This window comes from Nematostella vectensis, chromosome 5 (assembly GCF_932526225.1).
Source record: "Nematostella vectensis chromosome 5, jaNemVect1.1, whole genome shotgun sequence".
NCBI lineage: Eukaryota > Metazoa > Cnidaria > Anthozoa > Actiniaria > Edwardsiidae > Nematostella > Nematostella vectensis.
This window is the reverse complement of record NC_064038.1, coordinates 12,948,612-12,966,301: the sequence shown is the minus strand read 5'-3', so window position 1 is coordinate 12,966,301 and position 17,690 is coordinate 12,948,612. Positions and strand designations below refer to the sequence as shown.

The 17,690-nt window shown below is 40.6% G+C and overlaps 3 protein-coding genes across 3 annotated transcripts in view; 1 reads left to right on the top strand and 2 right to left on the bottom strand.

Annotated features, from left to right (window-relative positions):
- The window catches only part of LOC5507643 (katanin p60 ATPase-containing subunit A-like 2), a 17,189-nt gene extending 8,345 nt beyond the window's left edge, over positions 1–8,844 (bottom strand). Inside the window, exons 1-11 of the mRNA XM_032376355.2 lie at positions 8,680–8,844; positions 8,317–8,387; positions 7,583–7,679; positions 7,065–7,134; positions 6,804–6,852; positions 6,238–6,352; positions 5,562–5,690; positions 4,841–4,921; positions 2,762–2,839; positions 1,558–1,656; positions 1,423–1,486 (exon numbers count right to left, since the gene is read on the bottom strand). Of these exons, the coding sequence (XP_032232246.1) occupies positions 1,423–1,486; positions 1,558–1,656; positions 2,762–2,839; positions 4,841–4,921; positions 5,562–5,690; positions 6,238–6,352; positions 6,804–6,852; positions 7,065–7,134; positions 7,583–7,679; positions 8,317–8,387; positions 8,680–8,736 (910 nt within the window). The 5' untranslated portion in view covers positions 8,737–8,844. The remainder of the gene's footprint in view (positions 1–1,422; positions 1,487–1,557; positions 1,657–2,761; positions 2,840–4,840; positions 4,922–5,561; positions 5,691–6,237; positions 6,353–6,803; positions 6,853–7,064; positions 7,135–7,582; positions 7,680–8,316; positions 8,388–8,679) is intronic.
- On the top strand, positions 5,602–12,237 carry LOC5507644 (hydroxylysine kinase). Its single transcript, XM_032376362.2, has 4 exons — positions 5,602–5,707; positions 9,031–9,145; positions 10,069–10,616; positions 10,915–12,237. The coding sequence occupies exons 3-4, from the start codon at positions 10,071–10,073 to the stop codon at positions 11,545–11,547; spliced, it is 1,179 nt and encodes a 392-aa protein (XP_032232253.1). The 5' UTR covers positions 5,602–5,707; positions 9,031–9,145; positions 10,069–10,070; the 3' UTR covers positions 11,548–12,237.
- On the bottom strand, positions 11,869–17,690 carry LOC5507649. The gene is made up of 6 exons (XM_048728252.1): positions 17,474–17,690; positions 16,200–16,391; positions 15,521–15,657; positions 15,092–15,257; positions 13,898–14,061; positions 11,869–13,218 (listed from the first exon to the last, which is right to left on the bottom strand). The coding sequence occupies exons 1-6, from the start codon at positions 17,535–17,537 to the stop codon at positions 12,688–12,690; spliced, it is 1,254 nt and encodes a 417-aa protein (XP_048584209.1). The 5' UTR covers positions 17,538–17,690; the 3' UTR covers positions 11,869–12,687.

The window sequence follows — 17,690 nt, the reverse complement described above, 5'->3', positions numbered from 1 at the left end:
AAAATGGGAAATGGACTTTCTGACATTTCCTTTGTCTTGTGGTAAGTCGAGCAAGAATTCGCCAGCAATGCTGGCCGGTGCTGGCGCAGTTTGCAAAGGGCTTAAGGACGGCTGCGCCGGAGACAGCACACAACACAGCTTAGATCACAATTATTCTGCATTTTTGTGGAGGGAGGAAAACCGGAGAGCCCAGGAAAACAAACCAACAAACTAAAAACTTATGTTGGGACTATGATTTTAAGGTAGTTCCCTTGAATTGCACTACGCAACCCAACGCAACCCAACTGCGCATAGTGACGCGCACTGTTTGTTCGAATTCTCCATTACTAAGTGCGCCGCGCCACAGTTGTAACAAAGCAAAACAAAAACAAAACAAAGCAAAAGGCGCGCGTTTTTTTACTTAAAATCGCTTTGACAGAAAAAACGAAGTCGGTTACACCCATTTTTTTATTTGCTCAAATAGTTGAATATTAATGGAAAAATGATATACTAAAAGAAGAAAAAAAGTAGGCTTGTAGAAGTTTGTTAATGTTCTCTTAAAAGCCGTAAAAACGCTTCAAAATGGCGCTTTTTACCGTATGAATAGTAGCGAAAACAGTGTCTTTTAGTGCGATCTCTTAAAATGTGATTTGTTTTGAACATTTGCTACTACGGGTTATTGTTTAGGAGATCGGATTTTGGCAGCTCGACAAACAGAACTTAATTTTCTAAAAGGCACTTCTTTTGAAAATTTAGAGCTGTGATTTTTCCTCGCACGATCAGTAAAAACGCATCAAAAGTACGCCCTTCTGTTGTGAGAACGAGGTAGGTTACCCCCATTTTTCATCACACTTTAAAAAATCCTGTGTTTTAGAACTATTTCAAGGGAATTACCTTAACACCAAGTGGCACTAGCATGTGAAACAGGAGGTTTGTCTCCCCAAGTTGCCTTTTTTGGTCGCGCGAGAGAGCAAGCAAGTGTAAGGGGAATCCGAAAAGAAGTCAGGACGGGCGGGAAAAACAAAGGGGAATCCAGTGCGGCCAAACAAAAAAATAGCAAAACAAACTACGAACGTTTTTGCGTATTCGCGAACTGCTCTGGAACTTAACTAAACCGCCAGCTACGCAGACTACAAATGGTATACACATATTTCAATACAGCTTGTCAGTGAAGATGGCAAAAGGCGATTGGAAAATGGCAGTTCTACGACCGAAAGTAACCATGCGTCTCGAAGAATATAGAAAAATCAAAACAATTATCCATTAAAGGTTACAAATGCTTGGCTCTGACATTGTTGGACTTAATACCTTTAATTTTACGAATAATTAGTACCCATAAGCCATTTACCATTCGCCATTTGCACTAAAAACCTTTTGTGAAATAGGTGTATCTTCACACTCACAAAGCACCTAAGGGTCGAGAGATAAACTACAGAAGTGTACCTGGAGGTCCGTACAATAGAAGGCCTTTCCACGGAGACAGAATACCAGTGAACAGCTGAGGATACTGATAAACAATACTGTGTTAGTTTGCTTACTCAGTGGGAACGTTTAAAGGCATATTACCAGCACTAGTACCTTGATAGGATAAACAACAGCTTCCTTCACGAGTCGCTTGGCCGCATCTAAACCAATGATGTCATCCCATCGTACATCGGGGTTGTGCAAGTAGATATCCTTCAAAGGTCATTCACACAAATCAACAAGCGGTGTCTGAGAAGAAGGTACCACAGGGTGGGGAGATGCCTTTTTTTTTTTTTTTTTTAGGGGCCATAATGCCTTCTCCCTCTCCAATCTCCATACTGGTTTATGAAGTGTGTTTGGGAAAACTAGACCTCCACTTAAAGCCGCATTGTCACCAGTTTACTTCCGGAGGTCCGACGGAAACCTCAGCCGTTAAATAACAAAAAAATCTATTAAAATCCGAGATATTAAACAGGCCATCCGCTCTAAATAATAAATCACATCCTCAAAGAAACGTCCAAAAAACACACTGCTTTCAATATTTTGAAATATTTTTCGCGTTTTCCGTTAAAAATCATCGGATATTGTTACGTAATCGACAGGAAGTAAACTGGTGACAATGCGGCTTTAAAGTCCTTATCAATCAAACAAGGGATTCACGGGTCAGTACGCAGCTCTTACGAGCTGCAATTTGATTGGGCAAATGAACAATATCCGCACCTCGACACAAAGAACGAGAAGAATAGAGACAAAAGAACTCCTTTGTAGAACAAAGATAATAGGAGACAAAGCAGCTGCGTACTTACTCATTCACGGGTCAGTACGCAGCTCTTACAAGCTGCAATTTGATTGGGCAAATGAACAATATCCGCACCTCGACACAAAGAACGAGAAGAATAGAGACAAAAGAACTCCTTTGTAGAACAACGATAATAGGAGACAAAGTAGCTGCGTACTTACTCATTCACGGGTCAGTACGCAGCTCTTACAAGCTGCAATTTGATTGGGCAAATGAACAATATCCGCACCTCGACACAAAGAACGAGAAGAATAGAGACAAAAGAACTCCTTTGTAGAACAAAGATAATAGGAGACAAAGCAGTTGCGTACTTACTCGGATTCACACATCTGGAAAAATACCAGCATGGCCTGTGATAGATCCTGCAACCTAGCTAATGGCACTCTCTAATACAATCACTCCACTAGCATGTTAGCTCTTACCCTGCTAATTACGGCAGCCAAATCCCGCCATTCGCCTGTTAAACCAGCAAAACCTCCAAGAGGCTTGAAAAGGCGACTCTAGCAAGTTAGCTCTTACCCTGCTAATTACGGCAGCCAAATCCCGCCATTCGCCTGTCAAACCAGCAAAACCTCCAAGAGGCTTGAGAAGGCGACTCTAAAAAACCAAAAGGTATCACTATAGTTATTATAATTTACAGTTATCTCAAGGAGCAATGGATGAAAAGTGTGTAATTGTTTTTGAAAGCTGGGTTTTAAAATTTTAAAAAGCCACGATTTTGTCTCATGTTAGCAAAATATCAAATGCAAGAAAACATCCTTTTCAACTGGATAAGGGAGGAGTTTTTTTGCAATATTTCAACTGAATTTGGTTTATGAAACATAAAACTTTGTTTTTGAATGTTCTTTCTATTTCATTATAAGTTGTCTTTGCAATATTAACAGCACAACAGTAAAAAAACGTGAACACCGGAAATATATATGGAATAGTTGTTCCAAGCAATCACTCGCGAGATAATCAAACAGTCAACTAGAAACATGTCTTAACAAGTCTCAGTGTCTGAATTCTCGCGTCTGATTCGTCAGAAGACAAAAAATATTCTAGGTGTTCAAGGTTTTACTGGTTTCGCTGTAACAAATTATATTAATCATGCCGTGGGTTATTACCGGCTGAGTAAAGATTTTTTGGCTTTAATTCATCTTGCAAAATCTTCCAGCCAGCCAGCTAGAAAAGCAGGGACAGCCCTGTATACTCACAGATGGGTCATTATCAGGGACATCCCTGTATACTCACAGATGGGTCATTGTCAGGGACATCCCTGTATACTCACAGATGGGTCATTATCAGGGACACCCCTGTATACTCACGGATGGGTCATTATCAGGGACACCCCTGTATACTCACAGATGGGTCATTATCAGTAACATCCCTGTATACTCACAGATGGGTCATTATCAGGGACATCCCTGTATACTCACAGATGGGTCATTATCAGGGACACCCCTGTATACTCACAGATGGGTCATTATCAGGGACATCCCTGTATACTCACAGATGGGTCATTATCAGGGACATCCCTGTATTCTCACAGATGGGTCATTATCAGGGACATCCCTGTATACTCACAGATGGGTCATTATCAGGGACATCCCTGTATACTCACAGATGGGTCATTATCAGGGACATCCCTGTATACTCACAGATGGGTCATTATCAGGGACATCCCTGTATACTCACAGATGGGTCATTATCAGGGACATCCCTGTATACTCATGGTGGGCCATTATCAGGGACAGCCCTGTATACTCACAGATGGGTCATTATCAGGGACATCCCTGTATACTCACAGATGGGCCATTATCAGGGACAACCCTGTATACTCAAAGATGGGTCATTATCAGGGACATCCCGGTATACTCACAGATGGGTCATTATTAGGGACATCCCTGTATACTCACAGATGGGTCATTATCAGGGACATCCCTGTATACTCATAATGGGTCATTATCAGGGACATCCCGGTATACTCACAGATGGGCCATTATCAGGGACAACCCTGTATACTCAAAGATGGGTCATTATCAGGGACATCCCGGTATACTCACAGATGGGTCATTATTAGGGACATCCCGGTATACTCACAGATGGGTCATTATCAGGGACACCCCTGTATACTCATGGTGGGCCATTATCAGGGACATCCCTGTATACTCACAGATGGGTCATTATCAGGGACATCCCGGTATACTCACAGATGGGTCATTATCAGGGACATCCCTGTATACTCACAGATGGGTCATTATTAGGGACATCCCGGTATACTCACAGATGGGTCATTATCAGGGACACCCCTGTATACTCACAGATGGGTCATTATCAGGGACACCCCTGTATACTCACAGATGGGTCATTATCAGGGACATCGCTGTATACTCACAGATGGGTCATTATCAGGGACACCCCTGTATACTCACAGATGGGTCATTATCAGGGACATCGCTGTATACTCACAGATGGGTCATTATCAGGGACACCCCTGTATACTCATGATGGGTCATTATCAGGGACATCCCTGTATGCTCACAGATGGGTCATTATCAGGGACATCCCTGTATACTCACAGATGGGTCATTATCAGGGACACCCCTGTATACTCACAGATGGGTCATTGTCCAAGGCTGCATTATACTCTCCCTTGATGGCATTATTCAACATGGCTCTCATGTCAACTATGACCCGCTGCAGAAATAAAAAGTTATAGTGTATAATAATAACAAGCATTTGTATAACAACTTCTATAGAACTTCTTTAGAACTACTTTTACATGACAAATGGAAAATACATTACAAATGTTGTTGTTGTTGCAGTTCATTGCTGCAGAAGAGCTTCTCTTGATGTACAAAAAAGAGGGGGTTTTCCCTGTAATTTTTACATGCCATTGGTTTTTAGGTGAAGAGTTTTTCCTACAATTTAGACCTTGTCATGTTTTCATTGTTTAAGGTAACTTGAAAGAAATTCCAAGCCAGCTCAAGCACATTTAGTCCAAGCACCCTTGCACAATGCGCACTTGGAACTTGGAATGCATACTTGGAACACATAACAATCTACCCTTCTGTAATATTGGTTGGTATATAGTCAGTTTTTCCCAATCATTGTCTCCTCACCATTTTGCCTAGCCTTAGCTACCAGAAAAAGCTTTTCCCCTGCATCGCTCACCTTCCCATGTCTGATTGGTTGCTAGGAAAGGGGTTTCCCCCACTGCATTGCTCACCTTTCCATGTCTGATTGGTTGCTAGGAAAGGGGTTTCCCCCCTACATTTCTCACCTTCCCATGTCTGATTGGTTTCTATGAAAGGGGTTTCTCCACAGCAGTTCTCACCTTTCCATGTTCTGCCTGATTACTAGGAAGAGGGTTTTTCCCTGTAGTTGTAATAGATGTCCCAGCAAGATTGAGTTCAGAAGATGTGCTTTGTGGACTGACGGTAGGAGGTGATGAAGACCTTGAATTCTATAAAAAAAACTTTGGTATGTTTACTTGGATAGGTCCACCACTTAATAAAGTACTTTTCTTTTCTGCAAGAAAAGTAATCACAACTGCAATCAAGTATTTTTTCATATTTTTTATATTTATTTATGGACTAACATATCTCAATTGTTAACTGCATTTTATGTATTTGGATGAAGAAAGAAATATCTTTGTGCACTGGGGGCACCAAAAATAAAGGGATTGGGGCATGAAAGGGGGTGTATGGATTTTTTCCTCCTAAGGGGGGGGGGGCAATTAATTTAAGTCCTTCTTTTATCAAAATCCTCCCCCCCCACCCACAACCCCCCCCCCCCCTTTCAGGTTATTAAATATTAAATTCCCTAATACTTCTAGCATATAGAGTGGTTTTCAAAATCCCGTGAAATACTATTTAGTTTATTTAGTACTAATACACTGTAATGTCTTTGTTATCTTTTGTTATGGCTTGAAAATTACACTTTAACAATTACATTTTGTTTCACGGGATTTTGAAAACCACTCCATTCCAATAGTGGCACGAACAGCACACCTGTTTGGTGACTTTTGTCTTCTTCCTTGTGTCACTGCTGGGTCTCTTGGATGAGGGTGAGCTATCGGATGCCGAGTTGTGTATACTTGGCAAAGACACTGAATCCTTCCTAGAGCTGAAAAACACATTAAATTATAATATATATTAAACTATAAATATTGATTATTATAGACTGTAATTGTAATAGATATATTAAATGATATTACATAATAATTCAATGAAGGAAAATACATAAAGTAGGGGTATGGGGGACTGATCTCATGAATCTACTATTAATTATAGTGTTGAAACTCTGTTTACTTGAACTCTTGTCTAAGTAGAGATGAATGAAAATTAGACTAAAGTATTTGTGTTAAAAAGCAAGTTAAAGTTCTTGATATCAAGATGTCAGGTAAATGAAAAGCTTTTGTCAAGTTAGCAAAAATTATGTATTTTTTTTTAAATTTCTATTTGAAGAATTAAAAATTCTCAGCATTGTTCCATCAATTAGACCTTACTCATTGTAGCTAGTATACTCGAAGTTGACAGAAGTGACAATTTCCCAAAGTACAGTTGCTGGCCCTTACTTTTTGTTCAGAGACTTTAATTTTGGAGGAAGGCCCTTGGTGGCATCAGCTAATAGGAGATACAGAACACATCTAAATATAATTAGGCCATTTTAAACATTTTTAGGACTTGAATGCACAATGGCCAAAAATAGGACATAAAAAGAGTGTGAAGAATGTTCCTGAAAATAAATAAAACATTAATAGTTTTTTTGAACACCATTGATGCTAAGACAATTAGGAAACACTGATAAAATAAAAAATAGAACAATGACCACTCACCACTTGATGGAGATTTCTTGATGATTTTTGGTGCCTTGTTGAACTTGACACAATAATACGCTTCAAACTCCTAAAAATGGTGTTAATTTAAAAAAAAAATTATAATTTATATAATATTGATGATCACCAGTATAAATTTGAATCTACTGTATGGAGCTTTTTGATCAGTCTTCTAATTAATTTGTCAATCTGCCTAACCATACCACATGCCTGTCAACCCCGAGACAAAAAAAGGAGAACAAAATAATAGAAATATACCTGGGAGCCTGGGAGATTACAGCAAACATATGGGAAGTTTGAATTTTTTTTTTTTTTTGGAGTAAAGTGAAAAAAACGAGTCTACCACACGAGAACACGGAGAGTTGGCAGGTATAAAAACATATGTCTGCCAGTGCCGATATGAAAGAAAAACCTGGAAAATTTGCAATTCGAGATAGAGAAAGAAGACACAATTTCTAACAATGGCCATCTCTTCCTTGTATTTTGGACTGATTTAAAAAAAAAAGTGTGGCTGTTACCTGTAATATCGTTGGCAGGTCGACATTATCACAAACTTCAAATTTGGTCAGACTGACTCCACCTTCCCTCTCTAGCATATGAGCGGCATCTGTATAGCTAGTGTAAATATCACATACAGATACGTCAAGAAGGAGGTTTGAAAGGCAGGGCTTTAATTTACTTTCAGAGTAGGCGGTGGAGAGTGATAAGTAGGGGATGGAGGTTATTTTATCTTTTTACTTCGAATTTTTTTTTTTTTAAAGTGTAAAATAGCCGGCACTTCCACCAGCCGCCGTGGCCTAATGAAACCCCTGAAAGGTATTAAATGAAAGGGGGAGAAGGGAGGAATCTGCAATTCTAACAAAACCCAGAAGGTCCATCAGACATCCAGCCCTTCTCTCAAGGAATAACTGTCTCTATTGATTAGCATCCCTAATTCTTATCAATAGCAAGTGTGAGTGTGGAGGTTTTAAAATTTCTTCACCAGTAACTCCTCTTGTTTGTAATCCAAATTACAATAGGGTGATCCATGGAGATGGCAATGGGATGTAAGCTTTTGTATGTTAAATTGCCAGTACACACTCTTTTTCGCCAGTTAATGCTAAAGAGGATATATGTTGAGAAAACTTGAAATACCACCCTGAATACATGCTCCAGTAATCAAATGAGTGCCAACTTGGGCCTTGTTGGGGAAGGGGGGGGGGGGGGGGGGGTATTTGAATGACACTCTTTATCAAAAGAGTTTTCCACTAACCCTTCTTCACGTAAATAGTGTAGAATTAGCACAAGAAGAGTCTTTTTCCTTTGGTCTGCTCTGACCTCCTCCTATAGACAAAAGTATGTGTCAATCGTGTAAGCTAGCTTAGGTAAAGCTTACTTTAAAGTACTTAACTTTCACAAATTTATTACTACAACATCAACGCGCGACTGGCCATACAACTCACACTATTATGGCCGTATTAGAGGTGAAAAAGAGAAAGGGAATTGCCAAATCAGTAACCTGACAAACGCAAGAAAATCACGGGACAATGTAAACTGTAGTGTGCTCACAATTCGAGCGCCAAATTCAAGTTTCAATCTTTCTTACAATATCAAATTAGAGCGTTCAAAAACTCACCGCTTGCCTGGCTTCATTGGCAGTCTTTAGCTGCAGATAACTCAGCTCTTGAGTCATTTATAACAGGGAGAAAACGGCTTTTTCAGCTCTGGGTTTCCTCAAATTCACTAATTTCTTGTTGTCAAGGTGTGGACGCCATCTTGGTTTTGAACTAAGACACACAGGGACCCCGTCAACTTATTTACAAAAAATATTAAAGTAAAAACATCTTAGTCTTTGTGTATCAATTTCTAGAATAAAAATATCACCTACACTTATGTAGGTGGTATTTTTTTTTCGATAATTAAATCACCAACTTTCTCTGTAATGTTTTTTTTTTTTTTTTTTTTTTTTTTGCTGAGTGACCGACAGCCTTATAGAGGGTGAGCCCGCAAATTTCGAGGTCATCTGTGTTTTGCTATCGTAACTTCGCGGTAACTTCTGCAAAAATTCCAAGTGGTAAAATCAGGCGTTACTTCATTGACGGGTAAGTTTGTCTGATTATAAAGTTAACGGGTTACGTTTAGTGAGGCTACTGTCCCGGTAAAGGGACTCAAGTGTGTAATACCTCGATTAGGATCGTTTATTTCTCCGGGGCACGAGTTTGTGTGTTTCCACGTGGGGTCTCGCTTGTAGCTTTTAGAGACACATCTCTACAGATACGCTAAGTACTGGTGCTGCGGTCCGTGGTGCAGAGGTAAAAGCGTGAATTGATATAGAACAGAGATACCCCAAGTTCTGGCGCCGCGGCCCGCAGTGGGGTGGTTCCATTTGTATATTATCACGGGTAAACCTACCCTAGGTACCAAAGCTTCAAGCCTCATATATCACTACCAGTACCAAAAAGCCACGAAGCTGCGACGATTATCGCTTTGCTCAGTCGCTGTCTGTTAAAGTGGAGCTGGGGGCCTCTGCTTCACAGAGTAGGGTGAAACAGACGAACTACTTATATTTGTGTACGGAATATGTATAAAGTCAATTTTCTGCAGTAGTTGTCAAAAAAGTTTTAGATCTGTAATAAACTATTTTTATCACTAATGGGCAAGAGATTAACAGGGTTGAGGAGAAAAAATAGCTCAAAATGGTAGGAATCCAGGCTAAAATAGATCTAGAACAATCTTATGATAACAGCTTCAAGAAATTAACTTTATCATGGATGTTCCATACTGTTCACAAAGAAATCTTCTGGTCATAGCTGGTCCCTGTGTTAGTACTGGCACCATGGTCCATAATGCAGAGATTTTTTAACCGTGACTGCACACCACAGACCACTATACAGGCTTAAAATTGTGGACGGGTATTGAGCAGTCTAGACACCTAGACCCTACAAATAAAAACACTAGACTCAAATCTGCATGGAAGCTTGGTTGGTTATTGTCATTGACTTATTTTGTGGTACCTTCCCTTTAGAAATGAGCATCAACCTGGTGGAAACACGTCCAAAAGTCACATGTGAACAAGCTATCCATCTCTCAAAAAATATATATGGTGTACACGTGCCATCCACATCAGTCTCATTAGTAAAGGAGCTCATAAGCTATGATGACAGGAACTTCTATCTTCAAGGTTTCATCCAAAATGAGGAACAAGAACCTGCAAATCTAAGGGGATTTCTACTCAAAGTGAGCAACCCTGCATTTTCGAAATCACAGTCTATCCTTAAAGGAAACTCTGACTTGTTGCTTTATCTCAGTAAGAGAGACATTACTTGTCCAGTGCCTTATTCCTCTCGAAATGGAGAGTTACACACCATGTGTAATTTCTCAGGTCAACTTGGCAACGCAACAGCCTGCGGCAGCTACAAAGTATTGTCGAAGGATGAGGACAATGCGGATGGTGCCTGTGCTGTTAGATTGTTTAGCTATGTGTCTGGGAGCTTACTGGAGAAAGTTGCGCTGACGGAAGATGTTCTATATGACTTGGGAGCTAGTGTCGCAAGCATGCATAAAGCAATGAAGGTAATTTTGTTTGACACAGTCTCTCTGCCCAAACCCCCACAAGAGAACAGTCCCCCCTTCCCTCTTACCCTTGTCTCTTGGGATATATTATCACTTGCTTAGGATGAGGACAGGAAGGTTTAGAAGAAATGTATGTTTTCCTCAGAAAAAAAAAATTAGCTCCATGCTTCACGCCATGCTTTCAGATTCCAGAACTTTCTAGGGAATTTTTGGGAATACATCCCAAGCAGCCCATGACCAAAAATCTGTTGGAATGTACCTTAATTTGCACTTATGTCAATAAACATTCTTTTTGTAGGATTTCAGCAACACATATCCATCAATCCATGAACTCAGTCGTGATAATTTCATCTGGAATATAAGGAATGCCCCACGTGTAGTCAACAAGCTATCCCATGTATTTGATTGTGGAGTGAAACTAGATCTTATCAACACTGCCATGAAAAGATTCCAGAACATTCTATCAAAGCTGGATACTATAGAAAAACAAATTATCCATGGAGATATGAATGAGAAAAACATACTAGTTCAGGAAAAATTAGACAAAAATACTTTTGGATTTATAGATTTTAATGACTTCTATTTTTCCAATCGTGTGGTGGATCTTGGGATAGCTCTTGCCTACATTATGATGCTTCCCCAGGTGAATTCTCACTTGACAAGGCCACAAGCTGTAGGTCACATGTTTGCTGGCTACCAATCGGAATGGCCTCTGCCCAAAGAGGAGGTTGAGATGTTGGGTGCTATTGCTGCAGCGCGGTGCTCACAATCACTCGTGGTTGGTGCGTATCAACATGCCTATGTACACCTAGACAATGAGTATTTATTAGTGAGTCAAAAGGGCAGTTGGAAAGCTCTGAATAGTCTTGTAAACACAGGCGAGTTTGAAGAGGCTATCATGGCGCATGCGCAAGACAAGGTAACACAGTAGTTGCATAGAAAACGATGTTCATGGTCATGCCTTTATATAACCCAACTTGGTTAGGAAGTAAAACTTGGGAGATGCAAGACTGATGATGATTAATGATGATGATAAAGATGATTGATAATCATATTAATGATGATGACATTTATAAAGGAGGGTGCTAGGGATATGATAAGTGACATTTTTTATCATGTCAATATGATGATAATAATAACGAGGAATTGATATGGATGATGATGAAGAAGAATGTTGATAGTGATGGTGATGATAAGTGAGTGTAATAGGGATAATAGTAATAATCACAGAAATTGAAGAAACAACCATTGATTCCATCACTTTTTTTATTTTTGAAACTGCACAATAAGACTTTCATAACTTCACTCAGCAAGAAATTTTTTTGCGAAGGCAGCCATACAATCTTTTTTAACAAAAAACGTTTTTATAACAATGTTCAGCCTGAGATTTCACCAGGTTTTTAGTACGTGATAAAAAAGGCCGATGTTTAGAAAGAAGTAAAATATTTTTTATCAAGAGTAATACATACTAAGGACGCAGAATCAATGTTTTATAAAAGCTAGAAATGGCCTTGAAATGAAAATGGCCTCAGTGTAATGACTGCGTTCCTTTTTTTTCAAAATGATTTTATACTATTTTCTGAATTGATTAAAAGTGTTATCATTTAAAGTATCAAAACTATCAATTGTGCTGTGTTTTATTTATCTTTCATGTTTCTATTTAGTGTCGGTGTTGGCCTTGCCGTGACCTAGCGCCTGTTTTCACTTTTCACCATGTATTTTGTTTCTCTTTATTTCGTTGTTTAATCATCTTAGTGTGAAGTAAGTCTAAATAAATAAATAAGTAACAACAATATCTCTTTACCGTTTAGTATGAAATAGAATGGGGCTTGTTTATATAGTTGGGGGGGGGGGGAGTTCAGTTGAGTTCAGTATATTTGTCATGGTTTGTAGATTATGCATACCCAAAAAAATATGTACTCTGTGAATACGAAACAGTCCCTCTTCTGAATTGTCTGTTAAATATGCTTGCAATTCAGTGCTTGCTTATTCAAATTTTCAAATACAACATAAATCAAAGGCCCATTATTCTTAGCAAATAAGTGGAATTGTCGCTTTTTATTTCTGTTCCTTAGTTTTTCTTGGCATATTCTTCAAAAGGTCCCTTGTAGAATTTCTCTTCACCAAAGACCCTTATACCAACGGGTCTCAAAACCACCTTAAGGTACTTATGCAAATAGGTCCCTCCAGACCCAAGGTAATGTGGCGCCATGCTATAAAAAGATCTCAAAGGGGACATGAGTGAGTTAGCCAAATCATGATCCGAAATATCCGCGAAGCAAGACACAAGCACCCCATTTACTAGCATGGTCCCTTCAGCAGTAACCGGCGCAAATGCCCCAACCTCTCTACCCAGGGCGACTCCGACAACTTTCTCCGCATGCGTAGTATCCTCTCCAGGTGTCTGGACGTAAACGTAGTCACCAGGCCTTACGCGTGCAGCGTAGACCGCGTCTCGCCTGTGAAGGCCGTTGCTGGAGACCTGGAGGTTCTTGGTAAAGATCAAATGTGACTCGGTCATGGTGACCTGGGCACCACTTTCTGTCATCAGAGTGTAGTATTTTGCGAGGTGGCTCGGCTCGCGCTGAAGAAATGTCACAACCTTTAACGACAAGAGAACGCAGCTGCTTAGTTTTCATGATCTTACAAAGGCGAACTTTAAAAGCACACGAGCGTACACACTTTGGCACCAGTCGAGCCAAGACGGGACGCTAGCACAGTTTATTACCCGTACAGTTCGTCAACCATGGACAGCTGTTTCGTCCTGATTAGGGCTCGTCAGCATGGCATTGCCGGTTTGCCTCAGTTAAACTTCATCGACTGGTGCCAATGTTTGTTTGCTATGTGCTTTTAAAGCTTAGGCGTTAGGAACAGAGTTTGTAAGGCTAAATTCCGATAAAAAAAAACCACAAAATTCCCTTAAATTTGGCTGAAATGTGCCTTCTTTTCGACATGCTTCCCATTTGTTATTGGAAACCAGGTCAAGTTACGTTGCCCGTGGCGCGCGAACTGTCCCCGACGCGCTGACCGAAATGTGTCCGACTTTATCCCAACCACGAAGTAGAAGCGTAGGTCGCACAACGTAACATGACCGGGTTTTCTAGTGAACACAGAGAGCGCGTCGCAAACAAGGCACATTTCGGCCAAATAGAGGGAAATTCGTGGTTCATTATCAGAATTTAGCCTATCAAACTCTGTTCCCACCGCCCTTGATCCAACGCTAGTGTTTGGCCAATACCCTCTTGCTTCTTGTTTGCGTAATACTGAAGAATACAATTTACCTTAGTGTAGAAGGCCTCTCCCTGCTTATCAGTGGTTTTTACAGCGTCCCCGATTCTTAGCTCGCTCATGGCGACTCGCTCGCCCGAGTCCAGCTCCACCTGTGCCGCTGACGGAAAACACAGAAGGCTCTCTGATTTCTCTCCTTGGACGATTGAGCAGGGCTCTTTTGATCCGAAAAAAAAAGAAAAAAATTTTTTTAAGATACCCATTCTCGAAAAAAACCTAAAGGAAATTTTTCCGAGGGAAGGGGATTCGTATTATCCATGAGCCGTAATCAATGCAAATGCATGCAAATGAATCAAGTCGTTTGAACTTAGTCTAACTTCCCCCCATCCCCATTTTTTTTCCATGCGGGGTTTTCCAGAGATGATTGACATGTTCGTATGACGTGGCTAGCCATGTGACTACTTAAGAAGTAGATGATTGACAGGTTTGTGTGACATTACTTTCCACGTGACTACTTACCATCCAGGATTTGCCAGAACATATCAATCAATGGCTGTCGTTTTTCTAAATAGTCTAAAAGAGCCTGGGGCGAGCGCGCGGGAGACCTGTGATATTCTAAAACGATAGGGACTAGGCTCCATTTCCAAGATGGCTGCCAGCAAAATGGTAGTTAACACGAATTCCTGCAAGTTTACGTGGAAATTCTTGACTTACAAAGTTCCAGAGCGATAAAAAAGCAAAAAAAAAAAAATGATTGAGGCGGGACTCCCAAATATGGTATGTAGTGCCTAATAAGAAAATGACCGAGCGAGCTAGAAAAACGACAATTTTTGAAACAAGATTGACTGATATGTAGATGATTGGCAGGTTCGTTTGACATCAGTAACCCCGTGACTATTTGCCATCCGGGGTTTTCCAGAAGTAGATGATTGACAGGTTCGTGTAGCATCAGTAACCCCGTGACTACTTACTATCCAAGGTTTGCCAGAAGTAGATGATTGACAGGTTCGTGTAGCATCAGTAACCACGTGACTACTTACCATCCGGGGTTTGCCAGAAGTAGATGATTGGCAGATTCGTGTGACATCAGTAACCCCGTGACTACTTACCATCCGGGGTTTTCCAGAAGTAGATGATTGACAGGTTCGTGTAGCATCAGTAACCACGTGACTACTTACTATCCGGGGTTTGCCAGAAGTAGATGATTGGTAGATTCGTGTGACATCAGTAACCACGTAACTACTTACCATCCGGGGTTTGCCAAAAGTAGATGGCTGACATGTTCGTATATCGCAAGAAGGCTCGAGCCTGAAAGAATCCGTAACCATCCCAGAGGACTGCGCCGCACTGGTTATCACGACCGTCAGACATAGAGATCAGCATGATCCCCAGTTTGTTCTTGAAGTCTTCAACCTGGCAAAACCGATCAACGGTAGCATTAGTCTGACTCTTCCTTTTTCACTGCTCACGGGTATTCTTAGCCTACCTGTAGGCTTTGATAGTTTTTCCGGCACGAAAACCCCGAAAACACGGAGCTCGCATAACCTGGCCGCCATCTTGGATAATGTGCTCCGCATGGGGAGGTGGAAGAGCGCATTTTTTCTCCCTCTGCGGAGCGCATTATCCAAGATGGCGGCCGTGGTCAAAACACACGTGGTCTGCGTGTTGAGCCCTACCCTGGAGCTGACCAGCGGCTGTCCGTAAACGCGATTCATGTGCGCCATCAGAGCCTCGTTGTCAAGCATGAAGTACATGGAGGTGTTAAATTGAGCGGAAGTGATTATCATCTCGTGGTATTGGGAATCATTTAGGCCTGGAAGATAAGACAGAGCCTAATAAGCTGACCGGTATCAGCTGGTGTAGGGGGGGGGGGGGGGGGGGGCTCTTACAAACACTAACAAAAGTACAAGACCTTTTTGTCATAACTTCTAAGACTCGAACTTTTTATAAATGCCGATTGGGTGATCAAAGCCCCTCCCTCTCCGCATCCTCTTGAGTATCATATGATATATATGATATATAGCAATTGAATCTGACCACGGGCGGTAGGATAGTCCCAGTCTTTATATCTATATTTGAAAATTTGAATTCTAATCAGAATCGTTATTTGTGTAGTGTGCATCTAGTGAAATATTGATATCCGCTTAAACTGAGCCAATACATTTTTGCACCTTTAAAATGATACCAATTTAGTTCAAGCCAAGCCAAGTTAATTCAGCCGAAGTGCCTTATAAAAGTACTTTATAAACGGGTATATAATACTTTAATAACGGTTTAGTTTAGCGGATATCAATAGTTCACTAGATGCACAGACTGGGACTATCCTACCGCCCGTGATTTGACTGGAATTCATACCTTTCGGGAGGCTGGATATTTGATGGAAAGGTATGAAGTTGAGCATGATGCTGATTCGCAGTGCGCATGTGTTGTTGATGGTCCGGTTTTCAGCTTTGACAGACAGCATCACGTTATCATCAGTGTACAATCCCCCTTGACTCGCATGGCCTGGGTACGACGACTTGAGAGCGCTGAACGGCGGCAGATTTCCTAAACGAGTAAGACGAGTTAGGAGAACTGAACAGGTGTTTAGAATCACGCAAGTCAAATAAGCCGAACAAGCAAAACGAGCCGAGCAAGGCAAACGAGTCGAATAAGTAAAACAAGTCGAGCAAGGCAATCAAGACGAGCAAGGCAAACGAGTCGAATAAGTAAAACGAGTCGAGCAAGGCAAACGAGTCGAATGAGTCAAACGTGTCGAATAAGTGAATGAGTCGACCAAGGTCAACGAGCCGAGCAAGTCGAATAGGCCGAATGAGGCAGACATTAGTCGAATCCAGTCGAACAAGGCAAAGGACTCGAACGAGTGAGCTTTAACGAATCAACGCGAGATGGGAAAGTCAAGCAGCCTTTTGTATAGTAAATAAGTCAAAAGAGAAAAAAATGAGCCTCAAAGGAGTTCTCTTTATACAATATTATAATTAAGCTCAGTATATCTCTCCCTGCAACGAATAATTCTTGGAGCAACTTACTTTAAAAAAATAATAAATTCGACAGAACGGGAATATTGAAACTCTTTCTGGCAAGGCTCAAAAACATTTTAAATCAATATCAGCATGAGGACGATGCCAGTTCTTTTTTCTTTTTACGGCGAGCATTGAAAAAAAGGACTATGACACCATTGCGCATACTATGCAAATGAAATGAAAAACAAAATTATTAGGGGACTGTTCCGAAGCCTTTTTAGTGATGGAGCTTAGATGCTTACGAAATATTTCTGGCTATTTCCAAAATTTGAATGCTATCAAAATTAGATAAAATTGCTTCAACCCTTGAAACTTGAAAGTGTGAATTTTTATTTGTTGTTGAAATTTCCAAACACATTTTCCCAGCATGTGAGAGGATGAAATATAGGCCAAGAACCAGCGTTTACTTTAATGACTTTGATGGAGTTTTCATATGAAATAAAGTGCAAACGGTTTTCATAAGGTTGCTCGCATTAATAAAACTAAACTTTCATGCTATCTAAGATTTCTTTTTTTGTTTTTGTATTTTGCCAGTGACAGACATATATTTAGAGAGAAACAAAAACATTTCCTCTGGCACTTGCCGTGCAAATACAACATACATACTTGCAAATGCCACATTTGCCCATGCAGCAAGAAAAACAGCAGCAACTTCCATTGAGCCTCTCATTTCTGCAACTTAGGAGTCTGTTGATTTTTTGTTTTACTGCTGATTTAGGTCTTGGTAATACCAAAGGTTGTTCGGCAGGGTCTATAAGCGTTATGCCGCGCTGTGTTCAATAGAAACTCTAAGTTCCCTAAGTGCGTCGGGCGAGTCGTGTGA

Excerpts from the sequence above, each read along its gene's own strand:
- LOC5507644 (XM_032376362.2), top strand. The coding sequence starts at position 10,071 with ATGAGCATCAACCTGGTGGAAACACGTCCAAAAGTCACATGTGAACAA. Across the intron at positions 10,617-10,914 it reads GCATGCATAAAGCAATGAAG|GATTTCAGCAACACATATCC; the intron begins GTAATTTTGTTT and ends TTCTTTTTGTAG.
- LOC5507649 (XM_048728252.1), bottom strand. The coding sequence starts at position 17,537 with ATGAGAGGCTCAATGGAAGTTGCTGCTGTTTTTCTTGCTGCATGGGCA. Across the intron at positions 14,062-15,091 it reads CTTTTGGCAAACCCCGGATG|AGCCCTGCTCAATCGTCCAA; the intron begins GTAAGTAGTTAC and ends TCGGATCAAAAG. Across the intron at positions 13,219-13,897 it reads GAGAGGCCTTCTACACTAAG|GTTGTGACATTTCTTCAGCG; the intron begins GTAAATTGTATT and ends TTGTCGTTAAAG.